The following is a 19,331-nucleotide window of genomic DNA, read 5'->3' as shown; positions in this document are numbered from 1 at the left end:
AGAGCTACTTTCTAAAGTGCTGATGGGAAGTTTGTTCCACAATAATGCATAATATTCTCCTCATGTAATTCACATGGAAAATATTTGTATGTAAAATAACAGGTAAGTTCAGCCGTTAGATAAGTGGAGCAAAGTAAAAAAACGCAGTATTTCCCTCTGAAATGCGGTGGAGTAAAAGCACCTGAAAGCTCTCACACAATTTGGATGCCATTGTTCAGAGTAAAAGTGTAAAATGTCTGAAATGAATCTCAAAGGAATAGTTCTGAATTTTTAAAGTCTGATCTTACAGTAAACCCACTGAATCATTTTTATTGCATTATACAAGAACACACAGAAAAGGAACAGTTGGAGAGCATCAGGAAAGATGTCAAATATACCAAAATATCCAACCGACGTTTTACCTTTGATACAGCAGAGCGACATAAAACTATTTCAATCGTGGGAAAACAAGCACACCATGACGTGCGTTAAGTGGCTGCTCTGGAGGTTTTTATCATATCACATGATCTTCATCAGCAGATGGAGTTTGGCCAGTTGACTTAGAATTGCAGAGTCTATTGAGGAGCTGGTCTGGAGGTTTCAATCACATGACACGATCTTTATCATCATAACTGCACTGATTTGTGCCCCATTTATTGTCTTGCAGCATAGATTTAAAGCTGTAGCTGCGTATCCCGTGTAAACAGGACAAATGAGTGAACATGTGATGGAAAAGTCCCAGTTTAAAGTTCTGGTTCACAGTGAGTCAGCCTGAGTTCACTGGTGAATGAATCATGAAGTGAGTCTGGATGGAGGGACATACCGATTTCATTTTAAGATTGGAAGTCCGTCCATGGGAGCCAAAGCAACGCAGACAGTCCAGTAGAATATTTCCAGTCCAGCTTGTCCACAGTATCCCTTTAAACACACACTAAAGTTGTGAAAAGCGCTCTGTATTCAGACAGCTGGTGGTCTCAGGTGCTTCTTGCTCTGCTCTGACATGTGCCAAAGTGCCGACACTCCTGAGGTGGATTTAAATAAGAATTCAGCAAAAATGCAGCTGCGTTGGAACAAAAAAAAAAAACCTTGATCAATTGTCTCCTTTGTCCTTGCTGCCTTGGGATTAACACATTTTATACACAACTGCAGCTTTACACTGGTTATGTGTGAAATATTCTCAGCAGTGTTTCAGCTCTCACATACCAAATAAAAGAAACTAGAGTGTCGTTTATGATTTATGAACACCTTCCATTATCAACTCAAGCGCTTGCAACAATTCCTCGATTTAAGTGTGGATTTCCCCCCTTTTTAGCCGTGTCTGTCTCCAGGAAAAAGCTATTCATTACCAGTACAAAACATATCAGCGATAGCATTTCAATGTGTCCTCCATTAGAGATAAGGCCGACTTTGTCAATGTCTAGTTTTTCAGGCAGAAACAGCTGTTGGAGTTTTGTGTCCTATCAGGTGTCCTGCAGATGAAAAGCAGATGGATATCGCTCCTCTTGGTGGATTAGGTCAGACCAAATGAATCAGATTTTATTGAGCTTCAGGTTCATCTCGCCGTTTCAATCAGAGCTCTTAATGGTTAATGGAAATCAGCTCTCAGAGAGAAGAAAAGACAGAGATGACTTTTTCTTTCTCAGTGTCTTATCAGTCCAAGCATATGGCCTGTGTGATAGGTCTGATCCCAGGTGGCTGTGCAACACTTTACCCAAAACACACTCACAATGATTGCGACTTAGACTGCTGCAAGGTTCAGTTTGACTGCTCCTTCAGATCACATCCAACAGACTGTGAACTCATTCGCTTCTGAAATATAGCTATTTGCAATATTTAATATCACACTATAAAGTAATACAAGAGCTACTGTTTCATTTGCAGTGATTGACGGGTGGAAGAATGCACTCTTCTGACCTCCTTGTGCATGTGTTTCTGCAGACAGGTGTGCTGTCCCAGGACAGATTGTGCTGTTGTCTTTGTAAATCGACACCTGTTCTTTGACAGCTCAGACAACACAAAACATACTTTAAAGTGGTGCACAGCAGACCAGAACCAGACCGCTTCGCTGGGAGACCTGAAACGTGACGCCCTCTCTGAGATGCCTGCAATATGTCATGCTGTGTCAGGCAGTAAGTCCGGCCTGGAATCAAGCGGGAAGGCTTTGAAAGCGAGGGTCCCCGTGCAGATATTGTGTTACAAGCTGGGGTTTAACCACTGAAGGATCATCATCCACCCTGAGATGTTTTTCACTGATGGATCATCTCTGCAGGACCCGCTGGCTCCAAGAAGCCAAGTTCCTTTAACAGAGTTGAGGGGAGGCACAATAAAACCCCAGTGATAATGTCAATCAGGATGTGGGCTGTTGAGTCCTTCTCATTGTCTGTGAGAGAAAGAGCGACCTCTGCTGGTGAGGTTTTATAACACAAACTTCACAGCGTCTGTCACAGCTGCACCAAATGAACAAAATTAACCTCCACTGAAAATAACTACCAGACTGTGAAGGTGGTTAAACGCCTCTGAAATTCAAGTCTGACACATTATGTCGTTCCTGTGAACATCAGGAGGAGCACAGTGACCCTGAGCCGGCAGGGCAGAGGTGAGTCAGCAGGGTGAACATCTCATCTCATCTCATCTCATGTCGTGCGAGGAGTGGCGCAGCCCCTCAGCCCAGCGTGAGCTGCGCACACCGGCCAAACTTCTTCTGCACTCACGCATTCATGTGCTCAGGCTTGTTAGATAACTTTCTCCTAACTCACTGTGCTGCGCAGGAAAGTTCCCTGCGCAAACTATGTGCGCTGATTGCCTAACTCCTTGCGGAGAGAAAGACCCGATCTGCCAAGTTCTGAACCCGGACGGGATGAAGCCGCACTCAAAGCCGGAGACGGGTCATCTTGGTGGACGCGTTTGTCAGAAAGGATGCGGGCTTGTGCTGGACTTCAGCAAAGGGGAGCACTGCTGTGTGGACGCGCTGCGCGCCGTCACCGACGCTCTGGAGGGAAGAAGCGCAACTTTGGAGCACGAAGCCCGGATGTCGAGGCTCAGGTGGAACAGGCGGGAGCAGTCTCTGTTAGCCCAGGTGTCAACTCTGCAGAACGAGGCCCAGCTCGCGGCTCTCCAGTACCAGCGGAGACTGCACCAGTACATGCTGCACATAAACAGCATTGCAGAGCAGGTCACTGGGTACTACAAGGTGAGAGGGACGCTTTGTTTGACGCGCGCGTGTGCTGCAGCGACTGAAAAGTTTGATTTCTCATTTCACTTCGAGTCAAGGCCTATAAACTTGTCGCATTTCTGTGTTTGTTGGCTGAATTAGAGTGGCTTGAGAACAGCTGCTGACAAGCAAAGCCAGATGTCAGATAAAGCAGCGTGTGCAGATCCACAGGAGCAGCTCAGAGCACCTGAGGTAAGAGAAGCACTCTCACTGCTCCCACAGCTTTTCTGGCTGCGTCCTCTGCCATTTTCTGAGCCCTTCTGCTGGATACACTGACATTTATGGCTCATTCATAAAAGTTTTACAGATCCAGTAAACCTCGGCTGTGCTTATCCAAAATGCCTGGAGGCTCAGTGTCTTTATTTTCTGATCTGTCAGTATCACTGTCAGGGGGGCCACTAAGGCACTTCCCGGTAATGTTGATGGTAGGATTTGGGTTTGAGTGCTTTAAAAACACTGCATTGCTGGCACCAGGAGTTTGCTTCTTTGGACTGTTTCACCTGCTTCCTCAGCTCAGGTTTAACTCTGCTGCCAGACACTACTTTGTGTAAATGTTGACTTTGGCATCGCAGTGAAGGCTATGGAGTGGTCGCCTTGTCTGAATGAAGACAGCTTTTGGAGTGTAATCTCTCCTCTCTGCCTGTTGTTTGTCATTTGACGTGGTCTTTCTTCCTCAGTCTTTATCGACAAGGGAATTTGTTTCATACAAAGTTGATTATGATGTATATCAGCCTGTGTAGTATTGTAGTCACCAGTGTCCACCTCAGTGCCATGATGAGAGCTTGATCACAGCTTCTGATGTCTGTGCTTGAATCTGTTCAGCTTGTTTGGTCCACCCTGACTTGACAAATGTTGTCTTTGTCCTCTTCTTCGGGTCTCAGCTGATCTATCGTCATTGGTCATTGTGTGGGTCGTGTCCTGCCCTTAGTGGAAAGTGTAAACACCTTATCACATTTCACCTGGAAGCACTGCATCATAGCTGTGGTCTAGGCTTGCAAAGAAACAAAATGGACATTTGAAAGCCTCCTTCAGCTCCGAAAATGTCTTAAGAGAAAAATCTGGTGATATTTCATTGACTTCATACTGTATATTAAATGTGCATTATGGAATATGGTTTATTTATTCATCCTGTATGAGTGAACATGCTGTATAGGTGCTCTTTGCGATGCTATATGGACATGTCTGCTGTAGCATGAAAATGAGAAATACTAGAGAACCAAACTCTCACTTTTGGTGGTAACCGCTTAAATTAAACGTAAATCATCGCCTGTGTGCTTCTGTGCTTTTGAATAATTTGGGCGTAATGGGCTACACTATGTGGACACGTTTCTAGCGGCTCCTGAGTCTTTGTTGTTGCACAGAATAATTTATCAAACCTCCCCACATGGCTGCCAAATCCAAAATTGCTTGTTTTAGTAAGCTCAAAAGGTAGCCCGAAAGTTTGTGCTGCGTGTTGTTCTTGGGCTGCTGTTGAGGGTGGATGGGTTTAATGGTGGTAATGGTCACATAAAGTATCTCTCTAATTGCCTCCACCATGCTGTGAGTGCAACAGACTCACTTTTGATTAATGTGGAACGCTGTTCACTCTCCTCTGCCAGCGCTGGGCAGCATCGCAGCATCTATTTTCAGCTCCTTTTAAAACTCCTATCTAATGCGTCTTTAATAGTTTTCTCACTGCGTGTTTTCATCTCTTTCTTCCCAAATGGATTTTCCAATACTTGAGAGAGCTGGGTTGCAGTTCATCAAAGGAAATTTTACAGTTTAGTGGAAATCCACTTTGTTGTATCTCTGATGGGCTCTCTGTCTGCGTGGACAATAGAGTCGGGCGACTGGTAAACATCCCAGTCGCAGTTACGGATCGTGACATTCAGAGTCCCTTTGTGTGGTTGGAAAGCAAACCTAATTGACCCTTTGCTGAGCCTTTTAGTCGTCTGTCAAGCTTTCCGCTCTGGCATGGCGCACATGCAGTGCTGGAATGGAAATGTCATTTTTGAAACATTGGTTCCCTGATTTCAGATAGAGGTAGACAAAAGTAGGCTTCTCATTGGTGACTGGTGACCTTCCATTCTGATGGCTAAAATCACAATGCTAGCAGATGTAGGTAGCCAGCTAGTTAACCAACTTAGCTTTAACATATTAACTGCCTAACTCTCCTGGTGACTCATTTCAAGTATGCACTTGATGGCCACATACATGATATATTGCAAAAAGACTGAGGCTAAAGCTACATGTCCCAGCAGACTATGTAGAAGACGTGGAAACGGAGGCATTGTTCTTGTGTTGCATCGTGGCAAATTGGTCTTTATGGGTCAGTGTAAGGAAAGTTGGAAGATGATTATAGTTCTGATATCTGATTGGATGCTTGGTATAGGAAATAATACAAGCAGAGGTTAGATGGTGACGTGGAACTTAGTGCTAACTTGGCGTCAGCATTATGTGAAGGTGTTGCTGAACGTCCAGTTCATCCAGGATTGTTCTTGTCTCAATGGAGTCCCGAGTCCCAACAAATATGTTAACCACAAAAATGTCCCAGGATTCAGCCTTCACCACCAAACTGACCCAGTTCTCATCTCTGTCCCACTCACTATTTGCCTAACCCAGTATAAAAACAATGCACCATGCACTAATTTGTCTGTATGTTGTGAATCACCAATGAGCCTCTTTCTGACGGACGGCGATTAGCTGTCATTGCGAAGACGCCTGTGGTGTGTACATAAACACATGCTTGTGCACATGCATGAATGTGCCATACACTAAAGGCTCCTTGTTCTGGGGAGTTAAAAATATGGTTACCTCACGTTACCCTAAATTCTTGTTTTGTAACTTAGCATCCAGGACTGGCTCTCACTGTTGGCAGTGATATATAACACAATTGAGCTTTTTCTAATACCTGATAACTTGTAATCCCATAAAATAATGTAGTTAGCTAATGTTAATGCTGTGCTTCTTTGCTTTGGAACTACACTTTACTACCATGTGTAGTAAGCTGGGCATGCGAAAGTTTTGCAGCTCACTTTTATTTCCTAAGAATTGAGTTTTTGCATTCCAGCTTTGCAAAAGCTGAACCCCCCCTCCGCCCCAGCACCCTCCAAACTTTAAACGCTAAAACTTGATAGGCTGACCTGCTGTGCCAAGTTAGATTTGCTAAGCTGATTGGACAATCATTGTTTAGGGGACGCATTAAACGATCTGTCAATTGGTGTGCTGGTTGGCTTAATTAGTTGTGTTACACCTTAGCTAATGGTTCAACATTATTTGATTGAGAATATTGTCCCAGTGGTTTGTGGACAATGACTTTATTGTTAAGAGCATGACAAGCTTTGAGTCAGTTGTTGAAGTGGCTCCAGCAGCGAAGCACTTCCACACATGCCAGTTGTTCTTTGTTGTCAATGATTTTGATGGCTGCTGCGGAGAACAGCCTGCTGACAGCTTGTTCTGTGAAAACAGAGACAGAAAACGTCTGCGTGAAAACTGCTGCAGTTAAGACTGACTTTAAATGCGATTCGAACCATATTTTTCCATGTACCTCAAAGATGTTCTGATCTAGATCCTGCCGATTGCCTCTTCACTGGCCTGACAGTGACTGGGTGAGTCAGCCAGTTCTGCCATGTTGAAAAGGGATAATAGAAGCAAGACGCAGCGTTCAAACTGCAACAGGATTAGTCACCGTTGCAAAAACATACCGTCGTCTTCATTTGCCCATGCAATTTGCTCGTATGTTTGTTTAAAACCAGATGACTACACAGACCAGACCACAGTTGAGGTAAAACAGTCCCACTCCCACTCTTGCCCAAATCCACAGTTGAGCTTGGAGTCAGCTAAAAAGTTTGGAAGCTAAGGAAATATTTTCATGTCACTCACAATGGATCGCTCTTTTCATCATCCATTACCAAAGCGTGCGCTTCACAGGACGGTAACAGTCTGTTTTGTTGAGCCAGACTGTGCCTGCGACACCTCAGTGAAGGGCTTTTGACAGAAACACTGAGGCCTTTCCACCTGTCTCTGCGAGAGCACAGTAGCTCCTGCTAATTCCTGTTTGTGTTCAGATCAGGAGAAAAGAAAGGCGAGGGAAGGAGAGGACGCAACTCGAGTATCGGCCTCATCTAAATCCAGTCTTGCATGACAGGCGGGGACGAAAGCAGGCCAGTTTGTTTGCTTCCATAACAAAAGATGATAAGAAAAGATTACTTCACGACAAGAGGAAAGATGGATTTATGACCTCTGCTTTTATGTCTGTTGATTTGATTTTTTTCTTGCCCAGACAGAACCCCAAAGTAAAATGATAAACAAGTGAATATCTTTTTTTCTTTCAAGTTGGGTGTTGGCCAAGTTGAGGGGGGAAAAAAAAGTGATGTAACTACCTGGAAAAATGGGGAGAAAACATTTTATATGTCGCGCCAGACAAAGGCTGATGTCTCATGGTCAAATCAGTTGTACACATCTTTTTACTGCTTGTCTAGACAGTTTTATAGTCACTTTGTACTCCAATTCCCACAAGCACTTTGTTGAAAATGGAAGAACGCTTGTATTCGGAATACATGAAGTCGTTGGTTACAGCTCGCTGTCTGCTTCCCCCTCAGTGGTATTGGTGGATATGGAAAGTGAGTTGTTGTAAATTGGGGGTTTCTGTGTGCTTTAGCCCTCTGGAGGTGTTTTCTGTACCTGTTCTGCTCTGTTTGGGACGTCATTTACCCAGAATTTACATGGCAGCTGTTTATCCTTCGCCTGTGAGACAGGGACCGCCCTGCTCCCCATTTCCTATTTCCTCTCCAACACGCACACACACCGAGCTGCTAAAACAAACTTCAGCTTGCATGAATTTAGATTTATCATTCAAGATAAATTTGATTTAGATAAGCACGTAATCATTCAATGCCTCTTTAGCAGCATTAAGAGCTCTTGTTTAACGTCGTACTCCTGCTTATCTTCATATATTTATAGGAGTTGAAGGAATTTGCAGTATTTTCATAGGTGTCGGTTTGGCAAACATGATGTTTTTCCAAAGCTCTTGGCGAGTGCCTGCGTTAGTTAGTAAGGCAGATATTGAGATTAGGATATTCCAGATTCCAGGGTTGTAGATTTGGACCAACCTGGAGCTGTGGCTGTCGAGTAAATCATGCACCTCTGTGGGTTTTGTCCATAGCTGTGTATGTCTGTTTGTGTGTGTTTGCATGTATTTACTTAAACAGTTCAGGTCTGTTGTTTTAGGCAGGATGCGTGAAAAAGAAAACTGTTCCACTGGAGACCACCGTGCTCGTAAAGAGGAGCACTCTGGGTAAATTTGTCCCTACCTGCTGAAAGGCCTCTTTTCAAATGTCGACTGCATGTTGCTTCGTTTGCTCTGCGGGATGTTGGAAAGCAATTCATAGTGACTCGAACTCGGATGAACTGTTGACTTTCACACTTTGGTGACAAATTATGTTCCTAATTCGATGCATCCATTGATAACATCTGCAAAGTTAATTACGCACCCAGAAGTCTAATCCAGCAGTAAATACTTCCTGCAGGTTTGTTTTAATAAAGGTCAGTTTTTGCTGAGGTGTTTCTTTTTCTTACCTCATTTATATAAATGGGGCGGATAAAATATTGCAAAAATATGGTCCAGTGCTCTACAATTCAATAATTCAACAAACAACACAGAGAGAAGTTTATGCTGAGGTGCAACTCTTCATCTATCATAATAATTAGAGTTTTTCCAGCAAAAATTCCAGTGAATCACTGTTTGTACTTGTGCTTTCTGTGTTTTATATCTTTGGAAACTCAATACTTTTGACTTCAGCTTGAGCTGTGGGTAATTGTGATTGGCAGGGTTTAAATTTTTGACATTTTATAGACCAAACCAATCGATTATTTGAGAAAGTAATTACAAGACGAATCGCTAATAAAAATCATTGCATCCCTTACATACGTTACACTGCTGGCCTTGGACAGGGGCTGTATTTCCACTTTGTGCAGCTTTAGCATGTGTTTGCATCTTACCAACTTTGTGTACTTGTGTGTACACATGTGCTCATCTTTCTATGTTTACTACAATAAGGTCCCAGTATCAATTTTTCTCCCAGTTTGTCGGCTCTGGGCTTTATCCGAGGACCGTTTCTCTGCTGTTTTTCCCAGGAACAAGGCTTGAGCAGATGTTCATGTTTTGCAGCTCAGTCCAATCCTGTAGCTCTGCTCTCAGGAGCACTGCAGGAAATGCTCGCTGACTGCAGTGATTCATCACTTCACTTCCCCAGGAGGAGAACACTTGGCTTTATTCACACCTCGGTGACTGTAGCCCGCCGGCCTCTGCTGCTTTTCTGTGAACTGCAGTGAGAGCCTCGTTCAGGATTCAACAACCAACATCTGGAAAAGAGCCTAGTGTCAAAGAGGCTGTAAACTAAGTGGCTGAATAGAAACTGATGAACTTTCCAGGTCACTTCCTAATGTGGTGTTTTAAAGTATCTCACAGTGTTCATGAAACCGCTTATTTACACGCACAGACGTACATTCATACATGTATGTACAGACAGAAATTTGTAGTATTTACACACGGTGCTAATGCACACTTGTACACAGCTGGCACAGATGATACATACCGCCTACCCCACTTATAACTGATGTCACGGAAAGCTGCTGTACACAAGAGCTCTCACGCAACTGAACGCTCTCTTCTGTCTCTGAGTGTGATGAGAAAATGGCTTGTTGTGAAGTTGATTCACCAACTAAACATCTGTGGTCAAATCTATATTCAGTCGCCCCCTCTGTTCCCATCTTTACCACCAGTGGGGAGTTTGGTTAGTCAGTGACCTGGTGCCTTTTGAACTCACACCAACCTACTGATTTCCTCTGGTCTTGATAAACATGCGGCTTAACCTACAGCTGTTGCAGGGAGATTACAGTGAAAGCCTTGAGTCAGCATGTACACACACGTGTACACAGCCAGCTGCATGTGTGCGTGCACGCACGCACACACACACAGCAGTGGCCACTCTATCATCAGGGCTCTGCACACAGCTTGTAATGAGTGTGTAATGAGGTAAAGTTGTGGCTGCACCTTTTCCCTGTGAGGGCTGCAGTGAGAGCCAGAGCCAGCAACGTGGAATAATAACGAGTCGGGTTGCAGCCTTATTTTCATTATCAAGTATCTTAGCAAGTTATTCAGGTAATTAGAAAAGAAAAACTGAAAGTATGATTGAATAATCAGAGTAAATATGACCAGGACTCTTTAAAGCTCCTGTTCAGTATGTAGATGTTTTATGTATTTACAGCGTGTTTCCATTTTGTGCTGGCAGAGCAGTTGCAGTATAATTGCAAATGAAATGTAAATGAACACAGGTTACCGGTTCTCTTCAGCAAAAACAACGTACATTACAATAATATGCACTCATGTCATTTTTCTTTATTTATAGATGCAATAAACAGCACTATAAAAACACGCCTCTCACATTATCGCTCTTTCTTTTGTTTCTTTTGTCTTCCCTTGTTTTATTACTTGTGAAGTCAGTGTGTCATCTTGGAGAAGTAAAAGTCATACATTCACATGCATTCAGAAAGTACCCAAGTATTGGCATCAAATAATACTTAAACTACCAAAAAAGTAAGTAACTAGTAGCTAAAGTTGTTAAATATGTAAGTGTTGTACTGTAAAAAGTACCTCTGAGTTGTAGTAGAGTGGAAGTATCAAGTTGCATAAAATAGAAATACTCAAAGTACAAGTACCTCAAATTGCAGTCAACTAAAGTACGTGAGTAAATGTGTTCAGTTACTTTCCATCACCAGCAGGTCACCAGCAGATCAGCGTAGCAGCCAGCACTGAGCTGTCCAGGCGTTTATTGTCTGTTACACCTGAACCCATAAAAAAATGAGGCCTTGCACTGTTGAATCCATTACTGATAATCTGGAGAGTTTAAAACACCCCTTAGTCAGAGACGACCGTGACATTACCTTTGGCCTTTCGCTGGAGGTGCATCATCATCATCAAAGCACCATGGCTGCAGACTGTATTTACTGCACGTTCGTCTGCAAACTGAATTAAGGCTGCCTCTGCTTTTGTCGACAGGAGGATTAGGGCTTAATTACATCTGGGCAGAGGCAGCCATATAGTGAGAGAAACAGCCGTACAGTGAGAGACCGGTGCGGTACATTAGGGAGGTGTTGAGGAGAGGGATAAGCCTGTGTAATATGCCAGGTGCGTCCAGGGTATTAGCAAACACTGGCACGGCACTGTGCGCCTGCCAAGACGAGGGATCAAAACAAACCCACCCTTTTGAATAGTCGCTCTCATTTCATGTTGAAGGCCAACACTCGCCTGTGTCGGGCATTACTGAGTGGAAGAAAACAGCAGAACGTTTTGTCTTAAATCCGCACACAATAATATACAAAATGCAGGCACACATGACACCCACAAACACACACCACAGGCAGGTCACTGGTTCATCAGTCAGTCACCTCTGGTCTTATCTTGCCATGCGTATAGTTTTGGTTTTATTTGAAGATATCATCTTTGAGATTTCTGCCTTTGTCCCAATACAATGGAAGAATTTTGTTTGTGGTCCACACAGAACTGAAAAATGACATTAAAAAACATTTAACGCCAACATCTTCTTACCTCACCGACAGCTTCCACGGGGACACTCTTCATAAAATTAATTTATAGCAATTTAGCCAAAACTACTTGGGTGTCTGTAAACCGGTAGAGGTAAAAATTAGAAATTGGGTGAAGCTTTGTCAGAGCTAATTATCAACATTGTATGAACCATTGCTTTGTTCCAAATCACATACTTTTAGTACGTACTGCAGTTGCTTTTACAAAGTATGCGCTGTTGCATGCAGTATCCATACAAATGGGACAAACCTCTTCATCACCATCAACATTGCTCCTTGAACTTTGACCCTCTTGCTCCTAATTTTGCAGCCCATTGTACAAAATTGGAAGTTAAAAAGAAAAAAAAAAAGTATTTGATTTTAGAACGGATACCAAGACGTTGTACGAGCTCTGCTTTTGGAGGCCCAGTTGATATGAGGGATCAGAACAGCGTGCTGGCTTTCATACTGCAAAATGTGTCTGGAGGCAGTAGGACATCCTGGTATTTTTGGCATACTGCATTTGACACATCCCAGTATGCATTGGGACATACTAAATCTTTTTCTGGAATACTAGATAGTATAATAGTAAGGATATTGGAATGCAGTGTAGGAGTCGGGCCGCTCTGTGAGATTGTGCTTGGGCACAGTGGTGCTTAGCTAAATGATAACTATCATCATGATTGCAGTGATGATGCTTGCAAGTGGTTGTTCAGCTGCTATAATGTTTACCATGTTTGCCGTCTTGGTTAAGCGTGTGATCACGCTAACATATGCTAAGTGCACAGAACACCAAGTACAGCTAAGGTGGATGGAAATATTATTAGCTGAGTGAGTATCGATGGTGGTGTTCAGTGAAAAGGATCATCATGGTTACATTAGTCCATCCAGAGGGGGCCAGAAACATATGTACCAATGTTCATGGCAATCCAATAGAGCTGATAAAGGTGAAGCACATGGTGGTGCATGAGAATCAGTTCAGGTTCATCTTCTGGGCACCATGAATTAAAATTTCACAGCAATCCAGTTGAGATGTTTCAGTCAGACACAATGTGACCAACTGAGCAACATTTTGAAATGGTGGGATAATGAAGATGATTTTAATTTCCACTGCATTCTGGATAAAGTGGAGTTCCTGCCTGTAAAGGTGGTTATTGCACATTTTACCACCTGTCTTACTCGTCTTCACAGAGTGTTTGTTTGACTCTTGAGCCTCCAAAATAAGAATCACAATTTCTACCAAATATAAACACAGACGTCCTCTTCCAGAAACTCGTGAATATTAATTTGTTCTGTTATTTCTGTCTCAAACACATCTCAAGTCTTCCTCATCGTGGTGAATGAGTGGGCTTCCTTCTGTAATAGCCACAGAGTGATGTTCACCCAGTGTAGCATGACCTCTTAGGAAGTAGTTAGCGACAGGCTCAATGTATTATTTTTACAGCAAGATAGAGCTGCTTAATTTCATTCCAATCATCGCCTTCATGTTGTTGCTGGAATTGGAGAGGAAGCGCTGACGGATGTGTTTTTAATTAGCTAAATGGGCTTGCAGAGAAGCGGAGTATGAATATTCATAGTGATTGCTGTTATCTTACAGATAGAGCTGAGGTTTAATCAGAACAGTTTCAACATCTTGAAAGGAAAGTAATTGTTTCAAGTACATTTATTAAATGCTCTTTTCCAGTAATGCATATAATTGAAAATGTGAGCGCTATGTGGTCGTTTCATTGACATTTACGACATAATCTACAGTATTACAGTCTCAAAGATTATGTGGGTTTATTGACACGCACTTTTAGCTCATGTCTCCAATTTTCCAATAGCAAGTCTCAATTGGAGACTCCATAAGGAAAAGCCTCAAGTCTCATGAGCAGATTACAAGTCGAATACAGATCTTTTGAGGTCCCTGAATGCTGGCTGTTAAAATTACAATTGGCACTTGAACATTGTCCTTTCAAAGCTGTGTTATGAGATTTTCCACCACTGAGACCAAGTCCTTCCAGTGCTAATATTGTCCATCATGGAAATCATGGCACATTTAAAAGTCCACAATTCAACAGCAACTGACAAAGCTCCCACTGCTGACGAGGTCTGTGTGATGAAGGCTCCAGAGCTTAAATTAGCATCGCTCTGGTTCTTTAGCTTCCATTTTTATCAGTAATCTGTGGTGTCACTTTGTCAGGCTGAACCTTAATGCTTGAACAGTTCTGCTTTCAAGTCTCAAGTCAGGCCTCTGAGTTAAGTCTCTCAGCATGTCTGAGTCATTTTTGTGACTCAAGTCTGACTCAGTTTCAAGTGAGTGAAGCATACGCACCCGCTCACATGTAGAAAGCTTTTATGCTTTAACAGTCATATACCACTTAGAAGAAGAAGCTCGCTGTCAGGCTTCCTGCAACATGCTGCCCCTTTGTCACCATGCGTTTCCCTCCTTGTAAAACAAGGCGATTTATTTATTTTTCCCTCTCCATTTGCCAACCAACCTTTGCTAGTACGTTAGGGTCTATCTGCCACCAGCTGTTGATCAGTGGAAAAGAATGAAACCTTCTGCAGGATCATGTCTCGTGTGCATGCATGAAACACAAATAAAACAGGGATTGCACTCGTAAAAACATTGTTCCTCCCAGTGGCTAAACACTCCAGAGGCTTCCTTTTTAAGTGGGAGCAAATGGGCTAATAAACATGAGCCACTTTCATTCATAAAGTTTTTTTTTTCAATTGGAAAATCTTCTGATTAAGGGGCTAATGTTGGCGTTTTCCCTTTAAAGGGAGAATCGCTGCAAATAGCACATGCAGCCTGGATATGTGTGCACGAGTTTGAATTTTCAGTGTGTTTTCACCGGGCGGTGCACATACGTCAGTGTTTCTCTGCTTCATTTCCTCCTAATTGATCTCCACCATGTAGAGCAGGAGGCGGATAGCAATCTGCATGTGTGTTTGTGTAACTACCACCAACAGTGAGCCAGATCTGTTGGACCACAGTCCAGCTGGTGGTGTTGAGTCAGCATGTTGAGGTCGCAGCACTGGTGTTGGTACCAGACCTCCATCTGGTTGCACCAACACAGAGCAATGCCAATCTCTCGCTACATCTGATTCTGTCTCAGCGCTCCAGATTGGGTTTGGCGTCCCTGCAGCCTCCCCACATTCAGAACACATTGTTTTTGCATGTCATGTGTTTCTCATTAAGTGCTGTTTGTTTGGCAGAGTAAAGCAAGTGTGGTGGCGCATATTCGTCCTGTGCACTGACTTGGGATCAGTATCTACCAAGATTGTGACCTGAGTGGTTCCACAGCTGAATGTGTGCGGGAAGTGTAACAGCGGCGTCTCACCAGCAGATGGCAGGCAGCACACACGTGTGCGGTGTCGTCCTGACTCGCAGCCTGCTGCAGATGTTGGCAGGGCTGTTGATTTGTAGTTATTAAACTAATTAGGATGGATGGGAATAGATTGCTTCATGAGAACTTGTTTAGATGTTTTGCTGCACATCTGACAGCTGTGTGCGTTTGAGTCTCATAGATGTGTTTTTGATCTTTCGCTCGATCTGTGATCCTCAGTGACAACATATATACACTGTTCTGTATTGTGTGTTTTTAGACTTAAAAGTGGGTGAAATCCAGCCAAAAAGTATTAATTATACAGAAATTGAAGTCAGATTTTACCCCGTGTATAATTTGCAGGGTGTAGGTTCAGTAGCTTAGCCATTTCTTTTGACAGAATTTCAACTCAAAGTCCACTTACTTGATGGTTTTGGAGGTTTTGTTCCATGGGTCCATGATAACTTGGCAAACCGCTGATCAGGACTGTGTGACACATCCTAAAGCTCCAGAAGAAGCAAGTAGGTGGACTTTCAGGTGAGAGTTTAGCTGAATGCTGGTTCCAAGTTCAAGAATGAACCGTCTAGGTTATTCTCCACTGTTCATGGGTATTTTGGTGCATGGTAAACACTTGTTTTGCATTTTTCTTTCAAACTGAAGATTCCCATTCTGAACGGTGGTGCCATTGTATTCAAGCTGAAGACAGAAAAATCTGCACTGAAACTAATGTCCTCTCAAAGGGACGTGTGTATTTTGTGATAACTGTTCAAAACTGAAAACAAAAACAGTACAAAGACATAAATTAACCTGCGTCTGTGAAATGCACTCTGATTTGTGTGTCTTTGCTCCGTGTTGGAAACCTCTTGAAGACAGCTGCACAGAAGAGCACTACCTCTCCAACACTTGAAAGGATTTGGCGTTGGTGTGCTGCTCCGCTCTCCCTCATCTCTCGTCTTCTCTCCCAGTGTGACTCATCTAAGCTGTGCACTCTGCTTCTGCTCTGTGCATTTGTATGAAGTGGATCATATGGCTCTCACATAACAGCATGCCAGGCTTTTCGTGTTATGTATTTCACAGAAAGTGGGCGTACAAGTGGTCTTGTAAGGTCTGGATCAACACAAACAAGTGTTGTGAGAAACTCTGCACAGAACTGGAGTATAGATTAATGTTAGAAAACACTTTGGAGTGTTGATTTCTAGTTGTTTAACAGCTTCCACTGCACAGATTGACCCACTGGGACAACAAAGACAAACTCGCCTGTTGTTCTCCCCATTAGCCTGCACCAGTTGTTGATTAAGTTTCAATAGACTCTCACTAGTTGGTTTCCTCCGCTTAGCCTCCTAATAAATGCCAGAGCTGATTTTGCCGCGATTGTCTTCCCTCATCACTGCAAATGACCGCTGAGTGCTGCTGCACTGTGAAATCAATAGCCTTGGACTATCAGAGCCTCGAACACTAGCAGATTACTGATGAGGGTGATATGAGGTGTTTAGCTGTGAATGTGTGTGCGTGCGCTTTGGCTGCGTACATGTTGGAGAGAGAGTGAAATGAAAAAGACAAAGATAATGACTGTGTGTGCAAGAGAGAATGAGAAATAATGATTGTATGTATTTTCCTGCTTTTTCGTTTGCATGCGTGATTATTCCCTACAGGATAATGCTTTGGCTTCTCTTTGAAAACCTCCTTCTATACAAATGACAGAAATTTCCTCTTCCCAACAGAGCCACGGCTAAAATCGATGTCGGCTAGCAGTCTGTGGCTAATCAAAGTGAGTAGTTGGCCCCCTGTTGCAGACGGCAGCTTTACTCCTTATTGTTTTTAGGGCTGTGTAATTGGCTTGAGCTGATACATGCTGGAAAGAATGGAGAGACAATGCAGTTTTTTTTTTGGTCCATAATTCAGAGTTGTTTTGTGGTACAGGCCGGGATGTCAGTGGAGAGAATAAGACTTTATTTCTCACCCTCATTCAGTGCATGATATTGAGCGTTTCTATAATTTGCTATTCTCTTTGTCTTGAGTCAGCTGCCTGTGGATGGAGGACTTGCCGTGCCGTGCGAGGCAGAGGCAGCGTGATTCATCATTTTGGTAGCGTACTCCATAGAATTTTTATTCCAGTTTCACCCTGCATCTCTTTTTTTTTCTGTATTATGAAGTAGCTGTGTTATTTCAAAGATCTTTTAAATCTTATCAATGTGTATGTTTGTACACAACAAAAGGCCATAAATCAGACCTGCGTTTGCACTCTGCATAATGTGTCTCGTATTTGGATGAGGAAATGTGGGTGATCTTATGAATAATACAAGCTGCTCAGTCTTCGATGCCAGTGCAGATAATAATAAAGCAGGCTTCTATCAACGCGGGCCAACCAGGAGAGCCAGAGAGCCTGGTACATTAGCTGTGGATGGCTGGTGATAAATCAGGCATTCGCAGAGAGGATTGCTTGGCACGGGGAGCTCCCTCCGGAGGCCTCCCGGAGCTGTGCCATACGGTGAGGCAAGGCATTCAGAATGCCCTCCTTACAAGGTACCACAGGTCTCCAGGGTGGCTTTTAATCGCCACAAATGGGCGGCGATAACAACTGGCTGTATTTCACTTGCTGTCCGATAGTTACGGTCTCCTGTAGCATTTACGACGAGGAGGTGTCAGGTTCCTGGCATAATTGGCTCTTCTATGGGGATTTTATGAGTCTGTTTACTCTGTGAGGAGTACTTGTCTCTGGGATGCGATGCTCTCCTCGGGGTCGCTGGTTGATATACTTTCAGCTTCAGTTGGCGTACAGGGAGGGTGTCTAATGATTAGACACTGTATCGCCTACTGATTGATGGGCCCGGGGCCGCAGCCTGGGGTGGTTGGAGTTATCTGAGCCCAAATCTGACCATCTTCATTCACACGCTCAGAGTGGGGGACAATAGAGTGGGAGACTCATCTCTGTCACTCTGTTGATGGATGGCTGCTGTCCGGGCCAATCCAGGGCGATTTTTCATACATTTCCATACAGCAGTAGCGGGTGGGGGAGGGGCTTGGCTCACTGGCTCGGCGTGAAGCTTCCTAGCGGAGTGAGTGAAGTGTAAGTAACCTCTTTCCTTGTCTTTAACCAGGCAAGCTTGTAGTTTATCCTCCCAGCACATGTTTCTGTCACAATGCAAAGCTCCTACAACCCACGGAGACGTACGCACACGTCTCTCGGTGTGCTGTAATAATTTATACGCTCAGCGTTGACCTGCAGCGCGCGGGAACATCATCAGCAGACGAGAAAACATTAAACATAATCTGCGTCTGAGGAGAAAATTGCGACGCATCTTTCAACCCAATGAGCCATGGCAGAATTGGCTTTGTCCTCTGATTTGCGTTTCTCGTTTGATGTTTAAGTATGATGATGTGATGAGAGCGAACGTAGGAGATAGTCCTGCACATTAAGTCTCAGAAGAAAGCCGAGTTATTATCTCAGATTTCCTTCAATCTCCTCTCTTACTGTCAGTAAGTGTTGCAGCCCTGGATGAAGCACCGCGGCCAGTCTCATGCAAGAACTAGAAGCTAATCACCTACAGCGTGATTGAATGCTGTGAAAGACTGCAGCGGAGCACAAAGGAAGCCGGTGATGGCGAGCGTGTTCGGACTGGCAAAACCGCGTAAAACCATCCTGTGAGTGAAAATCACAGAGAGGCTGAAACGATTACTCGCAGAACTAATTCAAGTAATAAAAATGTTTGAACCTCTCTGCCTCAACACTTAATCTGTACAACAACAGAGGAGTACAGAGACAGTATTCGCTTTCTCAGTCTGCATTCTGGCCTCTCCTCAGTCAGTCAGGGCCCACGTACCGTCCCGGTTTAAAGTCTGCATTCAGCAAAGAATGGCTCCAATGTACAAAAGTGTTCCTGCTGACAGTTTTATCGAGGATGCTTTGGGAGTCGAGATGAGTGTACTTGGTGTAGACAAGCAGTGATGGTGAAAAAGACCCACGTGTTCATTCTCCATTTTGTCATCAAAGGCAACACTATATACACAATATATACAATGAAATTCACAGTGTGCAGGTGTTTATGTTGACAGTGATGGTGAGGGATGAATGTTAACTGCATTAATGGATACAAATGGCCGGTCAGTGGATGTTTTGGTGTCAGAGGGTTAGCGACGCTGTATGACGAGCTAACTGTTCATCAGGGTGAAGGCTTGTGGGAAGAAACTGCTTATTATGAGGGATTTTTATTCTTGATATTGTCCATTGAGATTATAAATAATGGGAGTAATTAGTTTTTTGTCAGATG

General features: G+C 43.5%; 1 protein-coding gene across 1 annotated transcript in view; it reads left to right on the top strand.

The window, feature by feature from the left end:
• Nucleotides 1-2,749: 2,749 nt before the first annotated feature.
• Nucleotides 2,750-19,331, top strand: part of LOC143322677 (PDZ domain-containing RING finger protein 4) — a 110,436-nt gene continuing 93,854 nt past the window's right edge. The window contains exons 1-2 of the mRNA XM_076734020.1: nucleotides 2,750-3,169; nucleotides 3,293-3,382. Of these exons, the coding sequence (XP_076590135.1) occupies nucleotides 2,768-3,169; nucleotides 3,293-3,382 (492 nt within the window). The 5' untranslated portion in view covers nucleotides 2,750-2,767. The remainder of the gene's footprint in view (nucleotides 3,170-3,292; nucleotides 3,383-19,331) is intronic.

Source organism: Chaetodon auriga, chromosome 6 (genome assembly GCF_051107435.1).
Source record: "Chaetodon auriga isolate fChaAug3 chromosome 6, fChaAug3.hap1, whole genome shotgun sequence".
NCBI lineage: Eukaryota > Metazoa > Chordata > Actinopteri > Chaetodontiformes > Chaetodontidae > Chaetodon > Chaetodon auriga.
The sequence above is the reverse complement of the archived record's forward strand: the minus strand, read 5'-3'. Positions and strand labels throughout refer to the sequence as shown.